This window comes from Aphidius gifuensis, linkage group LG5 (assembly GCF_014905175.1).
Source record: "Aphidius gifuensis isolate YNYX2018 linkage group LG5, ASM1490517v1, whole genome shotgun sequence".
Lineage (NCBI taxonomy): Eukaryota > Metazoa > Arthropoda > Insecta > Hymenoptera > Braconidae > Aphidius > Aphidius gifuensis.
The window spans coordinates 7,492,498-7,512,571 of NC_057792.1; the positions used below are offsets into that span (position 1 = coordinate 7,492,498).

The window sequence follows — 20,074 nt, forward strand, 5'->3', positions numbered from 1 at the left end:
AGCCAATCAAACGTGACTTTTTTTTTTCTTTTTTAAATGGTGATTTAAGCGGGAAATTTTAAATATATATTCTTTTAATATTAAAAAAGTAATCATAATATTCATGTAAATTTTTTTATTCATTTTTGTTATAATTAAAATGTTATATAAAATTTAAAAAATGACTATATATTTTCTACGATTAGAGTTTGATAAAATTAATATAAAATGTTGATAGTTAATAAATCATTCCAGGATGGGCACGTTGAAAAAATACATTTGGATTTGCAGCTGAAAGTGTTGTGTATAAATTTGCAGCATCAAGTTCAGTACCACCAATATACATTCCATGTGGCAAAACATAAGTTTCTATTGGTGCTGGAGTTTGTAAATCTGATTTAAAAAAATCAACAAAAAAATGTATAAATATAAAAAAATATAAAAACTTGTTAACAACATTTACAAGACATTTTTTTTTATAATTTAGATTTACCATCAGATGTGTATCCTGGACTACTTGCTTGTCTACATGCACTGCATCCAGGAATTCCTGATGACACAAGAGCAACACGATCTGTAAATTATATTGACATCATAAATATTTATCAATTTAATGAGTTTTTTTTTTCATTTAAAGTTTTATAATTTTGCAAAAAAAAAAATACCTGTACTGTGAAAATGCATTTTTCTGGTAAGTGAGGTAGATTCAGCTGGTTTAAAATGATAAAATGATGGTGAATATCCACTACCAGGTAAAGAACTCAAACGATCATTTTCATCATCATCATCGTCATCATCATCATCACGTATAACGACAGTTCTACCATTAGCCATAACAGTACTGGGTATACCACCAGGTCCTTCACGTCCAAGTGCAGCTAATTGACGTCCTTTTGGTGTAAACATTGTTAAAAAAACAACAAATGATGTAAGCAATAAACCATAAGCAATCCAAGCTTCACGATCATTATCAATAGCAATTGCTGAGCCAATTGCACTGGTCAACCAAATTGGAACTGTTAAACCAACAGCAATACCAATAAATGCTGATTCTCGGTAATTGTCACGTACACCTCTTGCTCGAATTGCAAGACACGCCACTGCAATCAATAAAGCTCCTGGGTATCTAGAATGAAAATAAAAAACAATTAATTTTAATTGATTACACCAATAAGTGTGTCTTGTTGAAATATTGTATAAAATTTTTTATCCATTTGTTATTAATTGATATGTAATATAATCGATTTTAAAAACAAACTTTATTGATAATTATCATTCAAATTGATAATCCATCAGCAACTTGCAACATGTATATGTAAATTAATTAAACGAAAAATCAACAAATGAGTGAATGATTATTTAAAGCATTTGGTACTTGATAAATTGATAAATCTTGGAAAAAAAAAGTTGATAACTTTAAAATGAAATAACGAGTAAATTGTACCTTTAATCGTATCCAAATTTCAACATCATATTCATCATTGTATTTATATAAAATTATCACAAAAATTTAATCAAAACAGCTTTAAATTTTAATTCCATTCACATTTTTGTTTTTTTCTTTAGCTGTTATTTACTGAAGTGAAGATAAAAAAAAAAAAAAATCAATTGCGGTCTTCATGGTACTTGATCACGTTGAACCAATAAACTAATTTTTAAATTACCCTAAAGAAGCAACTGTTTGTCCTAATGGTGTCTTACAACAGGTATAATAATTTTGCTGATGATGGTGCTGTAGCAATACTGATTTTGCTCCAATAAGACATGGTCGAATAACGTCTGGTGTTTCACCGTAGAACCACTGACCGACAATCGCAGCTTGAACGAGCACAGCAAATACCAATACAAGTGCCTAAAATAAATAATCGAAAAATAAACAATTAAAATAATTCATTCATTTGAAAAATAAAATTTGAAAAATTAATTATATCAAAATTTATAATTTAAAAATTCAAATATATTTTACAAAGATGAAAATCATTTTCTAATTAAATAAAAAAAATAATAATAAGTATGTTTATGTGTTTCATAAATATGGTATTTTAATATCTTTGTTTACCTGATACGGTGCTGGTAGATATATTCCACTATTGAGAGAAAGCAAAAATACACATTTGACGAGTAGAGCGGCAAATATGAGGGCAGCTGGTAAACCAACAAGTCTAAATGCTGCACAAGATACTGGATTTGGAACAAGTGATACTGATGCTGATAATCCAGCAAGCATAAATAGTCCCAATAAAAGGGCTTGACCTAAAAATAGATGTCTTCTATTTGGTGCTGCTGCTCTTGCCTTAAAAATAAGAAACAAAAAAACTATAAAAAAGTTTTTAAAAAATAATAATATATTAATTAAATTCATTGCAATGTATTATAATAAAAATAATTAATTGCATTCCTCACTTTTAAAAGAACAAATATTTCAAATGCTGCCATCAATAACATAGCAGCAGCACTCAATGCAGCTAAAGGCATTGCCCAATTTTTTTGTCGTAATATACCACCATAAATACCACCATGAAGACGTACACCAGGCATAAGTTTTGTTCCATCACTATTTAATATACCATTTTTTATATTATGACCAATTGATATAGTTCTATTTGGTGCTGGTACACTTATAACACTTGCAACACTTGATATACTATTATTATCATTATTTGAATAATTAATATCAGGAATTAAAAAAAATTCAGTTGATAGCTCAGTTTTACGTTGTGTTTTCCATATATTTTTTTGTAAATTTGTTTTTGTTGTTGTTGTACCAGTTGATACACCAGCAACTGCTGCAGCAATCATTATTTCTTCAAATGAATAATTTGATGATTTTATTATATCATTTTGTGCCATTCTACCACCAACGCATGCCAATTCAACAGCAGCTGAGAATACAATTGGACTTACTCTCATTATGAAAAAAACTTTACTCTAAAAAAAAAATAAATAACAATTAAATTTTATAAAATTATTCAGCAAAAAAATCAAGTATATTTCTTTTAGTCAATGATCACTTTAATTTAATTCTCACCTTCGTTATAGCCAAATGAAAAATAAAAAATTTCTAAAATTTCGTTTCATTTTTTTATAATTAAAACAATTTTTTTTATTGTTTATAATTTTTTATACTTGAATTATTATTAATTCATTGAAGCTTGGAGTAAAATAAATTAATATAATAAATAATATTCTACCTCCAACTACTAAAAACGTACTGAAGTCATTTCGGCATGTTTCTTTAAAACCATCTTCGTCATGATCGTTTCGCTCTCTCGCTTCAGCAAGACGAGGAACTACGGTTAGGGCCTTGCCTTGGCTTATCCGTTACGGCCCAAAGAAGCCGAGAGTGGTTGCTAAAGAGTGGCATATATGTATACGTGTGTGGAAGCAAAGTCAAGAGGGCCCCATCAGATGAAGAAAAAAGAGGTAGAGGTGATGAAGAAGGTAACGTCTGGAACAGAGAGAAAAAACAACCACGAGATACAAGAGAAGAATATAACTTTTAGATATTTATTAGAAGAGGCCAGTGTGTGAGGTGATGACGATAAGAGAAAGATAAAAAAAAAAAAAAATGGGAAAGACAAGAAAGAGAGAATGATTAAAACAAAAAAAAAAAAAGAGGAACTTTTTAACGTTCAAACATGGAGGTGTATGTTAAACTCCATGCGTTCAAAGATGAGAGTTGCCTTGTGTTCGCACATACATGTATCCAAGTGGCTGATAAGTGAAAGAGGGGTTAGGGTGGGAGGGCAAAAAAAAGGGGGCCTCAGACCCACCCGGGACTAACATTTACATACTCAACTCTATCGCGTACAATAACCCCGGGAAAATAAGAAAAATAAAATGATAAAAAAAAAAAAAAAAAAACTACAAGGAACTCTCTTGGAGGACTTGTGTTATGAGTAATACAAGTTCGGGTTCGAGGGAAGCTGGATGTGAGGAATTTATTTTATTTTTTTCTTCCTTTTTCAAAAAGATTTTGTGGTGCCTTTTTTATTTTTACCTTGGACCTTTATAGGATATTTTATTTTATTTCATTTTTTTTTTTTCAACCAAAAATTTCAAATAAATTCAAGGATTATGTATTTTAACCGAGGGGCCATTCATTAAAGTAGTTATGGTGTAGTCAACGGAGTCACCTAAAATTTTACTACGATTTTTCGTATTCACTTTCGTAGTCATTCGGAGTAGCCGTGCGTAGTCAATCGTAGTCATTCGTAGTCATTCGTAGTCTGTTGTCGCCAGTCGTAGCAAATCAATGATTTTCCATACTTAATGATTTTTTTCTTAACTTATTATTGGTAGGTGTATACCATATGCATTTTTTATATTTTTTTTATTATGCATTTGTAACTGTGTATATTAATCAAAGCTGTCAAAATATGCCTAAATCAATACTTAGCGAATTTGACCAATTTCAAGACTTGATTTATAAGGAAATCGAAATATACTTTTAAAATTAAATTTGTAATAATTTAAATATTGTCAGGTACTAAATTTTCAATATTTTTAAATAAAGAAAAAATAAAAAAAATATTATCTCGAATATTATTATTTGCTGTCCAATCAATAATTATCATTATGATAAAAAAAAATTGTTGATGATTTTTGAATCATTTATTAATTTGTTATTGGTAATTATTATTTTTATTCAATTCTTTTAAGCTGAAGTGTAGTCAAAATGTAGTCGTATGCAGTCAAACGTAGTCACAAGTCTTTCGATTGTAGTCACTGGTAGTCATTCGTAATCACTCGTAGTCATTTCGACTACACATTTGTAGTCGTGATGTCACTAAATCGGGGCATATGAATGGCCCCTCGATTTTACCTAAAATTTTTAATCATTGATTTAGTAAACTTTATTGTTATATATACATAATAATATTTTTATTTTCAAACCGGTTTGCTTAATAAGTATCAAAATACCATAAATTATTAAGCGGTGATAAAAAATCATCATATCTCAATGAATATGGTGTTTTATTTTAATAAAAAATTAAAATTTAGTATTTTTTTTTCTTTATATGGGTCCTCTCGTTTGAATAACATCAGTCAATTTTTTTTTTTTTTTGTATAGCGCATTGTCTTAAGAGCTTTAATTTTAAAAAAATTGATTCAAACAGTTTTTGATATAAATTTTTTAACTATTTTTTTATCTCTCCAAATGGGTGTACATAATTTTAAAAATTTGGATAATAGTTTTTAATTACTTAATGATTTCGTAGATAGTAATTTATTTAAAAAAAAAAAACGTTTAAATTATTTTAGTTTTTTTTTTTTTCAATTTCATTTAAAACTTAATAATACTTTTCAATTCATGTAAAAACTAAAAAGTGTTAATGCAATTTAAAATATACGTGTATAAAGAAGAGTCTTTCATATCTGTTTGGATGTGCAATAAGCTCCGAAAATAACGGTTATTTTGTAAAAAATTGTGACGCCAAGAAAATGAACATTAATCCTAAAATAATAGTATCGTAAAATTGTGAAAAACCAGTTGGTATAACCCGATAGCGAATTATAAAATTTACATAATCAATTGAAGGCATAAATAAATAAACATGTAAATTTAAAAAAAATAAATAAATAATAACTAGAAATTTGAATAACCAGTCAAGCCAGAAAATTTATTAATATTTAAAAATATGTTTTCCATCATATTTTGTCTTCTAATAAATTTATAAAAATCAATCAGTTGATAAATTTAAAAATATGAATTTGAACTCGATGAAATCAATTTAAAAAAAAAAAAATCTTTGCTTTTAGAAAAAAGTTGAAAGTGATATGATGAACCAACAGACTGAACCTGACAAATCTGTCCTTGAAGCAATTTTTGATCCATTGTGATTCAGATCTCCTGAGCCAGATGAATTTAAGGATTTTTCTGAGAAATTAAATACTAGTTTTTCAATTCTTATTAATTTATATTGGATATAAAATTACTAATTTAATAATTAAAATAAAAGTTTTAAACTATTATATCATGTAAAACAAAATTTAATTGAATTTCTTTTTTCAATAAATTCTAAATTATATTAATTATATTAGCTGCAGAATATGGTGAAATAAAGCTCTAGAGTATTTTAATGAACTACTTAAAAAATCGGCAAACATAATAACAGTTCTTGTTCAAGCTCTTCGACTTATTGAAAGAACAAATGGTTTAACACATTCAATGTATTTAACAAAAAAAACTCAGTGGTTTAATGAACTAATTTTAATTCAATAATTGATTTTAATATTGTTGCTAATAATAGATCATCTATACGTAATCAACTTGTTAATTTTAATTTCCCTGCTGCCATGTGAAATACAATGCTTCTAAAAATTAACTGCATAAAAAAAAAATAATTAAACTAACTAACTTAATTATCATAAATCTTTCCTTTTTTTGATGTATAGATAAATTGAATATTTAACAATATTTTATATTTATTATTATTCTTTATTTTTTTATTTACAGAATTTGTTATTTCTGTTTTGTTTTCTTTTAAATCCTTTTCCTTAGCTACACCTTTCAATTTTTTTTTAAATTTATATATTTAATTTAAAAAAATTCATATTAATAAAATACAATTATATAATAATAATAATAATAATTGAACATAAAAATATAAATAAATCTATTGTATTAGATAGATATGTCCACTATTTCCATTGTCAAAAAAAGCTCAATTATATTTAAATAATCTAAATAACATGAGATTCATTTATAGAACTTTTAAATTTTTGTAAACGTTTTTTTTTTTTGTTTTTTATGGTATACATTTGTTTGTAAACTCTCAGTATGAGCAATGAAAGGTAACTGAGTTATTAAAAAGTGATTCCAATGTTTCATTTAGGTACATGAATTTTTTTATTTTATTAAATAACACTGAGCTTTATTAGAAACAGAATAAACCTTGCTCCTAATGAGCCTAACCACGGTTTTCATTTAACCAAATTTTCAAAAAAAAAAAAAAGGAACCAAGAGTTCGGTAAAAAAAGTGTCAAATAAAAAATAATTTTTATAATGTTTAAAAAATTTGTAAAAATTGAAAAATATGTATTAAATGCTGATTAATTTTTAGGAAAAGCTATTATGATTTGTCCTCCATTATTTTTCATAATATTTTTTGTTTTCTGATTTTCGAAATTGTGAGAAGACTGACAATAAATTATATAGAAAAAAAAAACTTTTAACTGATTAAGTTAAATTAAAGAAAAAAAAATGAAAAATACTTTATAAAAGACAATTAGTCATTGTAAATAGTTGATATTTAATATTTCAAGTCAGTTATATAATTTATATTTTTATATATCGAGTTCATTGTGTTGGACGATTTCGAAATCTTTTCCAGTATTAGATTTTTCACTTTCTGATCCATCTTCACCACTACCATCATCCTCTTTATCATCTTTATTATCTTGTTTGTTATTTTTGTCATTTGAATTTGTTTCTGATTCACTAAAAAAATAGAAAAAAAATAATAATTAATATATAAATTAAATACAATTATTTAATTAAAAAATATTAATAAATTACCCTTGTGTAGTAAAATTTTCTTCACCATCAGAATCTTTGTCTTTCCTACGTTTTTTCTTTTTATTTTTATTTTTATCATTATCAGGACCATGATACTCATACTGTAATTATAAAATAATAATTTTTATTAAACAATTTAGTAAAAAACAAAAAACCATTCAAAAAAATATAATAAAATTACCTTATAAAGTGGCCAAAAGGAAGCAAAAAAGCCAACATCTTCGGTAAGATTTGGAAGAAGATAAAGATAATGTCGACCAAATGTAAGTACCCGTAACAAACAACATATTATTTCTCGTATAATTACAAGTGCAATAATAAAAACAAAAAAACCAGCTGCAGCAACACTCAAATAATAAACACCATGACGTATTGTTAATGGCCATAATGGAAATAAACATACACCAATTGCTCCAAGTACAACAAGTGTACCAAAAAACCAATAATATATTGGTATTGGTTCATAAATCCAAACATATGCATCATTACAATCACAAAAAAATTGTTCCATATGCATTTCAAGACGTACTTTTGGCTTTTTTTTAGGTTGTACATCTTTTATTGTATCATCATCTTTATCTTTTAATTCATTATTATTATCTTTTTCATTATCTTTATCTTTTTTAATATTATTATCATCACGACAACAATCTTTAACTTTTTTTTTTAATCCACGTAATTTATTTAATTCTTCTTCAGTAACAACTACTTTTTTAGCACGATGAAAAAATTTATGTCTCAACATTGTATTTAAAAATTCATCAACTTGTTCACGTGTTTCAAATAGAGTTTTATTCCATGGTGAATTTTCAACTAATGCATCAACAGCACGTGAACCAGTAAAATATTCAACATTATGACTGGCAAATTTTGTTTTTTTAGATTTTACATTTTTACGTATCCATTTTGCAACAGCATATTCTTCTTTACTTGGTTTATCCACTGGTGGTTTTGTACCTGGTAGAATTTCCTTCAAATAAAAAAGTAATTTAAATTAATTAATCAATTAACGACTTGGATTTATTGATGATTTTCTTAATCTAATAATTCAACAGATCAATCTAATAATTCCAAAGATCAGTTGATCCAATCAATTTACATTAGAATAACAATGAATAATGGATAAAAAATTGATATAAAAAAATAAAAAAAAGTCATAATGATGTAGAAAATGTCAACATTGAAGAAATAATAAGGAAAATTAGAATTTTTTCAGGAAAAATAATAAATAATGGTATGCTGACGTCACGGGGGTCAAGGGTAACAGCTGCTACGAGACATGTTGTCAACGTGGTGATGTGAAGATGAAAAAAAAAACAGCTTGAATATGTCATTATTAAAAAAACTTCATCATGTCAAATAGTACTTTTAAATAATATGAAAAATGGCTTAATTTAGATAGATCATTGGTTTAATAATATTATAATTAAATAAATAAATAAAAATAACTCACATCTTTGCGTTTCCTGTTCTTCTTACGCTCAGCCATATTGTGAATTAAATTCCACTTGTCTTGTTATTTTTAATGCTCTAATTTAAATACAGTTATAATGTAAGTATGTCGTTAGACAAACTGTTTGATTTCAACTCCAGAGCCTTGCTCCTTTCTTCTTTTCAACACTTTATTTTTTATAACAAATTTGATCCGAGTTTTGACTGATATTAGGTTGATATTTCACGGTCTTCACACATTTATCTATGTGGCAAAAAGAGTAAACACAATGAGAGAAAAAAATTTTTTAGTGAATAAAGAGTTTGGTTATGATTTTTTTATTTATTTATTTTTTTATTTCATGGAGGTGTATATTCACCTCCATGTTTTATTTATATACATACGCGCACACACACATCCAAAGACACAATCTGTTTCATAAAATCGACAATAGATGGACAAAAGAAATTTACTTTATCGACATCAATAATTTAAATCCAAAAAAACTTGCTACGCAATTGTTTAAACTAGTTTAAATTAATAATAAAATTAGTATAATAACATATCATAAAAAGAAAAAAAACAGCGTCAAGTATTCGAGGTCAGCGCCAATTGTAATGAAACTAATTTTGCAGTTATTTTATTTTTTATTAGTACATATTTATTAATAAAACACTTTTATCCAATATTGCAAGAAAATTATTATATCTGATACACAAATTATAGTTCAGCTGTAATATACATATGTATATTATCCATTATTAATATTATTCATTATTATTTATAATAATTATAGTTGCTTATTGTAGTTATTTATTTCTCGGTTGAATTTCCAACCAAAAACCTCCTTTAGCTGTCATTGCTAAACTACTCTTGCTAATTTCAAGTGGCAAAATCATTTTTTTACCTGGTTTGAGTTGACATTTAGCAACAAGATGCACTAATAGTACTTTAGTTTCTAATAATGCAAATCGATTGCCAATACACATTCTCGGACCTAAATAAAAAATATTTAGAAAAATTATTATGGTTATGCTTTTATAAATTTTGTTTTGAAAATAGAATAGAATTAATAAGTAATTTTTACAACATAATAAATGAATATATACCTAAACCAAATGGCATGTATGCTGGAGAATTCAGAGTGCCTTTTGGGTCTTCAATAAATCTATCTGGATAAAATTTTTCAGGTTCATCAAAATATACTGGATCTCTTTGAATGGCAAAGACTGGAAACCATAGAAAATCACCAGGTTCAAGACGGTGTGGTTTTGCTCCTGGCAATGTTGGAGGTAATTCAAAACTTTTCGAACAAACTCTGTCAAGAAATCCAGCAATCGGATAGTATCTAAGTGTTTCGTTAATGACTGCGTCAAGATATGCAAGTCTATTTACAGCTTCATATGTTACATCCCCATTTGTTCTTTCTAACATTTCATCAATTTCGTTTTGAAGCTTTGTTTGAATCTCAGGATTAGCAGCGACTTCGTGAACAACGAATGACATGAGGCTCGATGTCGTATCGAAGCCCTGAATTTGTAAAAAAGAAAATATACATATAATATATAATTTATTTATAATTATACATGGCATTTATGGAGTTTTTTTTTTTTGTTCAAAGTAAATGTGTGATATACAGAATTTATTTAAATTTTATTTAAATTGTTAACAAACCCCAAAAAAGAAGATGAATGCTTGTGATGTCATATCTGTTATCGAAAGTGTTGGTCCCGACTTATTGGCTCGTGTCTCCATCATCAATTGAATCATGTCTGGTCTTGTTATTCCTTTTTCATCTCTTGTACGTATTGTATCTTCTACAAGTTTTTGGAAAAATCCATCTACTCTACTATCAATTATTCTTATCTTGAAAAATCTTGAGAAATTTGGAAAACTCCGAACAAAGAAAAATTTTACCGACTGGAATCCTTCAAAGTTTGTAGCCTTTCTACCAAGTACATAAAAATCATTATTTTTATCTTTCATTGAATTTATTGATATTCCAAATGCACAAGTTGCTATAACATCATTTGTATAACGACAAAATGCATCTTTCGAAAATATTTCAAGTGGTTTTTCTTTTGAATCTTTCACAAGGTAGTCAACAAAATTTTCAGCACAATTTGACATTAATTTAAACATTCCTTTCATTTTACTTGATGTAAAGGCAGGAGTAAGAAGATTTCTTATTTCTCGCCACCTATCATCGTGTAATGAAAAAAGATTGTTACCAAAAAGTGGCTCTACTTCGGGATTAACAAAAGAACGATGATTAACAAAATGATCAAAATTTTTTATAGCAATTGATTTAATTAGTTCTGGATCACGTATTAGTACAGTTGGACTACCAAAGTCATAAAAACCAACGTATTTAGCATCTTTATTTATATTATACACATTTTGGATGTAATGAAACACTGAAATTCTCCGAAACAATGATGCTCCCATATTTCCCAACAGTGGCCATGGTTTAATATGTGGAATTTCATGTTTTTCAAAATACTTCACTTTCCCAGATTGAAAATAAATATACACAATTATAAAAACTAAAAAACTCAAAAGCAACGTCCAAGTATCCATCATTACAAAAAAACTATCGAAGCGAATATTAAAATTCAGCTACAGATCTTTTAGACATGCAAGTCTATAATGCACTAAACATTTCAGTCTAATGCGAAAACTGAAACACATATATATGCAGTTGTCTGTGCAAGTGTTTGTAATTAAATGACAGCGCAAATGTTTGATAAAAAAAATTTATCTCATGGTCATAATGATCAAGTGAGTTATGACCTTTGCTGACAATGATGCGTAGAATAAATAATAAAAAAAAAAGCTGATGTAAAAATAAAATTTTTTCCTTGTTTATATCTACATGGAAACTAACTAAATAAATATATATTTAATAAGAAACAAAATAAACAGTTTTTCAAGGATTATCGAGACACTGAGAAAAGTAATTAGTATATTATTTACATAAAAAGAATAGAATTTTTACATTTGAATAATGTGGCAAGAACAATTTAAAAAAAAAAACAGATAAAGATTATATTTTATATTATATTTACATTAAAATTTACATTAAAAATTTTAACTTGGTCATTTCAAGAACAAAAACATTATATACGAATTTTGTGTAAAACTTCCTTTAATATTATTTTTATACTTGATGGAGATAAAAATTAATTTGAAAATTTGTTTATCGACTCTATTGTCATATTATTATGTAAAATTTACATTTTTTCAATCAACCGTAATTAAAATTCCAAGAATAAGAAAATATGCTTGGAGGAGAGGATTGAAAAATAAATTATAGGCTTGCCAGTAATTAATATTTATAGATAAATAAAATACCAAGGACAAGCAGTAGACACAGAAATTGTAATCTACATCAATTCCTCAGGTACTGCTTCCTCATAGTATTTTAATTTTATAAAACAAACTAATTACAATAAAGCTTGCTGAAGAATTAATGTATATATACAGAGAAATTATGCTAATACAATAAATGGAACATTAAATTATTTTTGTTTGTAGCTTGTCAAATTAGTAGTCAGGCAATTTAGGAAATCGCAAGTTCGAGTCCACGATGTAACATTTTTTAAAAATATAGATTTAGACTGTTAGAAAAGTATTATAAAAAAAAAGTGAAGTGTACTCGAAAAATTAGTAAAATAATGTTTTCTATAAATATTATATAAATATTAGTCAAAAAACAGAATAAGTAAATTTCATATGATAAAATAGTGAAATAAAATAGTGAAACAAATTGACAAAAAAAAAATTAAAACTTATAAATTTTTTATAAAAAAACGGGCTGTAAACAAACAAAAAATGAAATCATTTTAATTGGTAATTTTATTTTTATTTGTCTTTGAATTCCTCTTTGCTTAAAAAAAAATTCAACTTTGACCATTTTTTTGGCTTTCAATCATATTATTATATAACATTATTGTTGTTAATTTTTTTTTGTGTTAAATCTCTATATTGATTCGAATCATATCTACAAAAAATTGTGTTTAATATCTATTAAGTTGTTTTGATTTATAGATATGCAACTTAAATTGTGTATACATTGATTTATTATCTTTTGAAGGACGCATTATACATGTATATTGTTGTAATTGATTATAAATATTATCACTAAAAAAAAAATCAAAAAAAGGCAATTAAAGTCACCTTTAAACCCCAAATAATCAATTTTATTACAGCAAACATATATATTTCTCAATTATAAATAAATATTTGATTGAAAAATATTAATGATTTGAGTTAAAAGTGACTTTAAATGAGTCTTTTCGATTGTTTTTGTTTTACTTTTGATCTTTTATACGGTTTTTCTGAAAAACTAAAAAGAAATTGAAAATTTTATAAAAGTAACTTTCGTTTTTTTTTTTTTTTTTACAACCAAAATGATGTTGAAAAAAAATACAATTTTGAAAAAAAAAAAGGGACTATTTCAGATATCTCGAAATTAGAGTGGGTTTAAGCTTATACCCACTCTACTCGAAATTCGATGGTAGCGTCCTCGAAAATTGACGGAAAAAAATACGGGTTTTTTAAGGCCAAAATCTACAACATATCAAAAAATGAGCAAAATCGCAGAGGGTCAGGCCGCAAACCCCGTGAATTGGCTAAGAACGCCACATATATATATATATATAATTGTATTATGTTATATCGTTGTCGATAGATGGACTTCGTTAGAGATCGTCAGCGATATATCTATATCTATATATATAAATGTTAAAATGAAAACCTTTGAGGCATATGTTCTCAGCAACTACCCAACCGATCATTATGATTTTTTTTTTTAAATTAAAGAGCTTAGCACGGAGATCGTTTTTAGCGTTTATTCGATTTCATAACTTAATAAACAACCGAGTTATTAATTATTATAAATAATAGCCTGCTACGCTTAGACTTATGCTGCTTTACACTCATACAATCACAGAGTTGGAAAAAGAGAGAGAAGCGCCATAGTCCCAAATGATTTATCTATTTGCATTTAAACATAATCAAAAAGTTGAAAAAAAATTAACAATAATATTTTCGAATCAACTAGCTTAGGAATCATCAGACCGATAGATAAATAGAAGCTGTGTAGGTAAAAATTTTGGTAAATATTCGGTTTAAATGAAATGTGTTATATCAATAGAAAATGTGTAATAAAATGAAAATGTTTACGTTCAAAATTTCTTTGTTGGATAACCTTGGTTTAGATTTTCTATTAATTCTGTCTTTAATAATAATAAAAATGGCAGCACGAAATTATTCAATAATCATCATCATACCTTATCAATCCATTCAAAAAATTAAAAAAGAAAATTTCATTTAAATAATTAAGGTTGATTCCGAATATCTGAATTATTGATAGACTTTCGATTTTTTTGACTTATTTTCTAAATGAAAGAATTATCTATATTGTGAATTTTTTTGAATTTTTTCTTGTTTGCTTTTTGCGAGATATTTACTGTCAAAGTTGACAACTTTAACACACAAGGTATACGCGTTACCTCATGTTTTTACGAATAACTTTTTTGTGTGTTGATTTAAAACTGTACATTTACTATCAGATTGTAGCCCTGGACGAGACAAAATTTTGATAATTATTTCAATTTTTTCTTCTTTTTCTTTTAATAAATATTTAACTTTTAAACATTAAACTTTGCTAGATGCGCGGCACACTGACATGAACACAAGCATGGTTTTGGCGTACGACGCAAACTTTGTTTGCTAATAGGTGCTTTCTTTTGGGTGTTTATTTTTTTTCCTGTTTATTATCACGCATGCGCAGCTGAATGCGCAGTCAGCAAAAAGTCAGCTTGCAACAGCGTAGGACAAGAGGGGCTGCAGCTCCATGGATCAGCGTGTGTTTTCGCGCACACACATACTACTAAAGAACTTGGTTTTTTCATCAGTGGCACCACAAAAATTTCAGGACACGGGAATAGAAAATAGCGTTATTAATATACGGGCCCTTCGTGGCATAAATATTGGTACGGCGATGGGACTTGGAATCAACCTTAAGGTTGAAAGTAAATCCCATCGTCAAACAAAGTTTCGGCCCAATAGTATGCACTGAAAAAACGTTCCCGCTGCAGGCACGGTCTAGACCTGCCACGGTCTAGATCTATTTATTATTCTAATAGCTATTAGACCGGTAATGGTAGACCGCTACAGTAGCAGGATGTCCATGTAAATCCACAGTAAGCACCCGTATATTCTCGGTAAACTGTACTGCTGATTCAGCAGTACAAGGCACTGCTGTGGCAACTGAATGCGCACGTCTGTATGCGCGGTCATATACGGTTCACGACTTTGACATCACTTATAGGTTAGGATTAAAATTTAGAATTTTTTAAATGTTCAATTAAACATTTCTTTTAAGGCGGTATGTCAAAATATTGAAAAAAGATTCCCTCTCACAGATTTCGATCAAAGGAGGCTTATTTTTTAAGTGAAATAAAGATCTCTTTTATCAAATTTTTTTTGTAATTTTCTACCACGATTTAGGTGAGATAATTAGGGTCAAAGTTGACAACAATTAACACTTTTTACACACGTATAGGAAGCATCGGCTCGTTTTCTCTTCTATTGAAAAAACGCTCTCACAGAAAACCTTCATTTTACTACAGCTTATACTTCTTTAAATTACGAAGATAATAAAAAAAAATCATTGATTTCTACCACGGATTTTGAAAGTTATTCATTATTTAAGACGAAAATTTAGGGTCAAACAGTACCGGGCGAAGCATTGAGAATCTGCTGAAGTAGATTAGTGTGTGTAAATACGAGCCGCCCACACTCATACTTCTAGAGATGCGGCAGTAAAGTATAAAAATTTCAGACATTATGGGGCGCTTATTATTTTTTTGAACTATGGTTATCAGAGTGCCCCTTTGCACCCAAAGAGTCGTCCTACTTTGAGATTTACATACTGCCTTAAAATTAAATTTTTACATTTTAATTTACCATGTAATATTATATTTATACTATCATTATAGTTAATGCAATTCCTTTGTTTAATCAATAAGTTAATTTATTATTATTAAACGGTAAATTAAAAATGTAAATTTTTTAATTCTATATTCAAATAAAATATATTTTTTCAAATTCTTTATCCATATTTTTTTATAATATACAAGATTTTAAAATCGATTCATATTCAATAATAATAGTAATATATAATCATATTTATTAATAATTAATATTAATAATATACATATATACATCATTTAATTTATCGAATGAGTCTTTACAGCATACTCATACAGCATTCTTTGTACCGCTCATACGCCTGAACTCATCAACAGTAAAGTCTACCGCTACAGCAGCAGTGCTGTACTGCTTTGAGAGCAGTACAGAAATTCCAAGTTGGGTGTACTGCTCTTACAGCAGTTCAGCGCTTCGCAGTCTATTTTGCTACTTTACTGCTACGGCAGCAGGAACGTGTTTTCAGTGTGTAATCCGTATTGTGAAGAAAAACAGACTGATAATTAAAAAATAGTAGTAGTAAAAATTTTTTTAACGACAAGCATAAATGTATTCTTCCCCTATTCTTATGTGTTAAAGTTGTCAACTTTGACATCCATTATCTAAAAAAAAAAAACTAGCATAAAAATTTAAAAAAAATTCATCGAAAAAAATTCTGACTTTTATTTGCTACCAAAAAGTTTGGAATAGAAATATTATTTGGAGCTAGCAAGTCATTAATTTTTTTAAACAATTGATAACATCTCTAAAATTGTAAAAATAATCTCGAGCGAAGCCGGGTTAATCAGCTAGTAGATATATATAACTATATAGTCGTAGATGTAGTCTGCAAAAGTGACATCTTCAACGATCTTCCACAGACGATCACGAATTTTTTTCTTGGGTTTTTCTTGGTTGAATTTCCAGGTAAAACCCTCCTTTAGCTGCCATTGCTAAACTACTCTTGCTAATTTCAAGTGGCAAAATCATTTTTTTACCTGGTTTGAGTTGACATTTAGCAACAAGATGCACTAATAGTACTTTAGTTTCTAATAATGCAAATCGATTGCCAATACACATTCTTGGACCTAAATAAAAAAAATTATTATAAATATATGCATTTATAAATTCTATTCTGAAAATTGAAACAATTGATAAGTAATTTTTTCAACATAATAAATGAATGTAAATATATATACCTAAACCAAATGGCATGTATGCTGGAGAATTCAAAGTGCCTTTTGGGTCTTCAATAAATCTATCTGGATAAAATTTGTCAGGTTCATCAAAATATATTGGATCTCTTTGAATTGCAAAAACTGGAAACCATATAAAATCACCAGGTTCAAGGCGGTGTGGTTTTGCTCCTGGCAATGTTGGAGGTAATTCAAAACTTTTCGAACAAACTCTGTCAAGAAATCCAGCAATCGGATAGTATCTGAGTGTTTCGTTAATGACTGCGTCAAGATATGCAAGTCTATTTACAGCTTCATATGTTACATCCCCATTTGTTCTTTCTAACATTTCATCAATTTCGTTTTGAAGCTTTGCTTGAATCTCAGGATTAGCAGCGATTTGGTGAACAACGAATGACATGAGGCTCGATGTCGTATCGAAGCCCTGAATTCGTAAAAAAGAAAATATACATATAATATATAATTTATTTATAATTATACATGGCATTTATGGAGTTTTTTTTTTGTTCAAAGTAAATGTGTAATATACAGAATTCATTCAAATTTTATTTAAATTGTTAACAAACCCCAAAAAAGAAGATGAAAGCTTGTGTGATGTCATATCTCCTATCGAAAGAGTTGGTCCAGTCTTATTGGCTCTTGTCTCCATCATCAATTGAATCATGTCTGGTCTTGTGATTCCTTTTTCATCTCTTGTACGTACTGTATCTTCTACAATTTTTTTGAAAAATCCATCTGCTCTACTATCAATTATTCTTATGTTGAATAATCTTGAGAAATTTGGAAAACTCCGAACAAAGAAAAATTTTACGGACATTAATCCTTCAAAGTTTGTAGCCTTTCTACCAAGTACATAAAAATCATTAGTTTTATCTTTCATTGAATTTATTGATATTCCAAATGCACAAGTTGCTATAACATCATTTGTATAACGACAAAATGCATCTTTCGAAAATATTTCAAGTGGTTTTTCTTTTGAATCTTTCACAAGGTAGTCAACAAAATTTTCAGCACAATTTGACATTAATTTAAACATTCCTTTCATTTTACTTGATGTAAAGGCAGGAGTAAGAAGATTTCTTATTTCTCGCCACCTATCATCGTGTAATGAAAAAAGATTGTTACCAAAAAGTGGCTCTACTTCGGGATTAACAAAAGAACGATGATTAACAAAATGATCAAAATTTTTTATAGCAATTGATTTAATTAGTTCTGGATCACGTATTAGTACAGTTGGACTACCAAAGTCATAAAAACCAACGTATTTAGCATCTTTATTTATATTATACACATTTTGGATGTAATGAAACACTGAAATTCTCCGAAACAATGATGCTCCCATATTTCCCAACAGTGGCCATGGTTTAATATGTGGAATTTCATGTTTTTCAAAATACTTCACTTTCCCAGATTGAAAATAAATATACACAATTATAAAAACTAAAAAACTCAAAAGCAACGTCCAAGTATCCATCATTACAAAAAAACTATCGAAGCGAATATTAAAATTCAGCTACAGATCTTTTAGACATGCAAGTCTATAATGCACTAAACATTTCAGTCTAATGCGAAAACTGAAACACATATATATGCAGTTGTCTGTGCAAGTGTTTGTAATTAAATGACAGCGCAAATGTTTGATAAAAAAAATTTATCTCATGGTCATAATGATCAAGTGAGTTATGACCTTTGCTGACAATGATGCGTAGAATAAATAATAAAAAAAAAAGCTGATGTAAAAATAAAATTTTTTCCTTGTTTATATCTACATGGAAACTAACTAAATAAATATATATTTAATAAGAAACAAAATAAACAGTTTTTCAAGGATTATCGAGACACTGAGAAAAGTAATTAGTATATTATTTACATAAAAAGAATAGAATTTTTACATTTGAATAATGTGGCAAGAACAATTTAAAAAAAAAAACAGATAAAGATTATATTTTATATTATATTTACATTAAAATTTACATTAAAAAATTTTAACTTGGTCATTTCCAAGAACAAAAAACATTATATACGAATTTTGTGTAAAACTTCCTTTTTTGTGTTAATATTATTTTTATACTTGATGGAGATAAAATTAATTTGAAAATTTGTTTATCGACTCTATTGTCATATTATTATGTAAAATTTACATTTTTCAATCAACCGTAATTAAAATTCCAAGAATAAGAAAATATGCTTGGAGGAGAGAGGAAAAATAAATTATAGGCTTGCCAGTAATTAATATTTATAGATAAATAAAATACCAAGGACAAGCAGTAGACACAGAAATTGTAATCTACATCAAGTCCTCAGGTACTGCTTCCTCATAGTATTTTAATTTTATAAAACAAACTAATTACAATAAAGCTTGCTGAAGAATTAATGTATATATATACAGAGAAATTATGCTAATACAATAAATGGAACATTAAATTATTTTTGTTTGTAGCTTGTCAAATTAGTAGTCAGGCAATTTAGGAAATCGCAAGTTCGAGTCCACGATGTAACATTTTTTAAAAATATAGATTTAGACTGTTAGAAAAGTATTATAAAAAAAAAGTGAAGTGTACTCGAAAAATTAGTAAAATAATGTTTTCTATAAATATTATATAAATATTAGTCAAAAAACAGAATAAGTAAATTTCATATGATAAAATAGTGAAATAAAATAGTGAAACAAATTGACAAAAAAAAAATTAAAACTTATAAATTTTTTATAAAAAAACGGGCTGTAAACAAACAAAAAATGAAATCATTTTAATTGGTAATTTTTATTTTTATTTGTCTTTGAATTCCTCTTTTGCTTAAAAAAAAATTCAACTTTGACCATTTTTTTGGCTTTCAATCATATTATTATATAACATTATTGTTGTTAATTTTTTTTTGTGTTAAATCTCTATATTGATTCGAATCATATCTACAAAAAATTGTGTTTAATATCTATTAAGTTGTTTTGATTTATAGATATGCAACTTAAAT

General features: G+C 27.3%; 3 protein-coding genes and 1 pseudogene across 4 annotated transcripts; all 4 read right to left on the reverse strand.

The window, feature by feature from the left end:
- Positions 1-147: 147 nt before the first annotated feature.
- Positions 148-3,458, reverse strand: LOC122857446. Of its 2 annotated transcripts, none has more exons than XM_044159619.1 (7): positions 3,171-3,458; positions 2,383-2,907; positions 2,039-2,272; positions 1,644-1,831; positions 645-1,105; positions 473-553; positions 148-372 (listed from the first exon to the last, which is right to left on the reverse strand). In XM_044159619.1, the coding sequence occupies exons 2-7, from the start codon at positions 2,887-2,889 to the stop codon at positions 218-220; spliced, it is 1,626 nt and encodes a 541-aa protein (XP_044015554.1). In that variant the 5' UTR covers positions 2,890-2,907; positions 3,171-3,458; the 3' UTR covers positions 148-217. The 2 variants fall into 2 exon arrangements, with proteins under 2 accessions (XP_044015554.1, XP_044015555.1); XM_044159620.1 differs by lacking the exon at positions 3,171-3,458 and adding an exon at positions 3,008-3,059.
- Positions 3,459-6,618: 3,160 nt separating this feature from the next.
- On the reverse strand, positions 6,619-9,224 carry LOC122857456 (translocation protein SEC62). Its single transcript, XM_044159628.1, has 4 exons — positions 8,955-9,224; positions 7,683-8,471; positions 7,502-7,602; positions 6,619-7,423 (listed from the first exon to the last, which is right to left on the reverse strand). The coding sequence occupies exons 1-4, from the start codon at positions 8,988-8,990 to the stop codon at positions 7,270-7,272; spliced, it is 1,080 nt and encodes a 359-aa protein (XP_044015563.1). The 5' UTR covers positions 8,991-9,224; the 3' UTR covers positions 6,619-7,269.
- Positions 9,225-9,235: 11 nt separating this feature from the next.
- LOC122857453 (cytochrome P450 9e2-like) lies at positions 9,236-11,865 on the reverse strand. The gene is made up of 3 exons (XM_044159624.1): positions 10,608-11,865; positions 10,043-10,463; positions 9,236-9,930 (listed from the first exon to the last, which is right to left on the reverse strand). Exons 1-3 carry the CDS (start codon positions 11,514-11,516, stop codon positions 9,743-9,745), a joined length of 1,518 nt encoding a protein of 505 aa, XP_044015559.1. The 5' UTR covers positions 11,517-11,865; the 3' UTR covers positions 9,236-9,742.
- Positions 11,866-14,200: 2,335 nt separating this feature from the next.
- LOC122857449 lies at positions 14,201-18,757 on the reverse strand (annotated as a pseudogene).
- Positions 18,758-20,074: the final 1,317 nt, after the last annotated feature.

Coding starts and splice junctions, on each gene's coding strand:
- LOC122857456 (XM_044159628.1), bottom strand. CDS start 8,990: ATGGCTGAGCGTAAGAAGAACAGGAAACGCAAAGAT. Junction 8,472..8,954: donor AGAACAGGAAACGCAAAGAT/GTGAGTTATTTT, acceptor TTTTATTTGAAG/GAAATTCTACCAGGTACAAA. Junction 7,603..7,682: donor CCTTTTGGCCACTTTATAAG/GTAATTTTATTA, acceptor TTATAATTACAG/TATGAGTATCATGGTCCTGA.
- LOC122857453 (XM_044159624.1), bottom strand. CDS start 11,516: ATGATGGATACTTGGACGTTGCTTTTGAGTTTTTTAGTTTTTATAATT. Junction 10,464..10,607: donor CATTCATCTTCTTTTTTGGG/GTTTGTTAACAA, acceptor TTACAAATTCAG/GGCTTCGATACGACATCGAG. Junction 9,931..10,042: donor ATACATGCCATTTGGTTTAG/GTATATATTCAT, acceptor TTTTTTATTTAG/GTCCGAGAATGTGTATTGGC.
- LOC122857446 (XM_044159619.1), bottom strand. CDS start 2,889: ATGAGAGTAAGTCCAATTGTATTCTCAGCTGCTGTTGAATTGGCATGC. Junction 1,832..2,038: donor ATCTACCAGCACCGTATCAG/GTAAACAAAGAT, acceptor TATTTATTTTAG/GCACTTGTATTGGTATTTGC. Junction 554..644: donor AATGCATTTTCACAGTACAG/GTATTTTTTTTT, acceptor TATAATTTACAG/ATCGTGTTGCTCTTGTGTCA.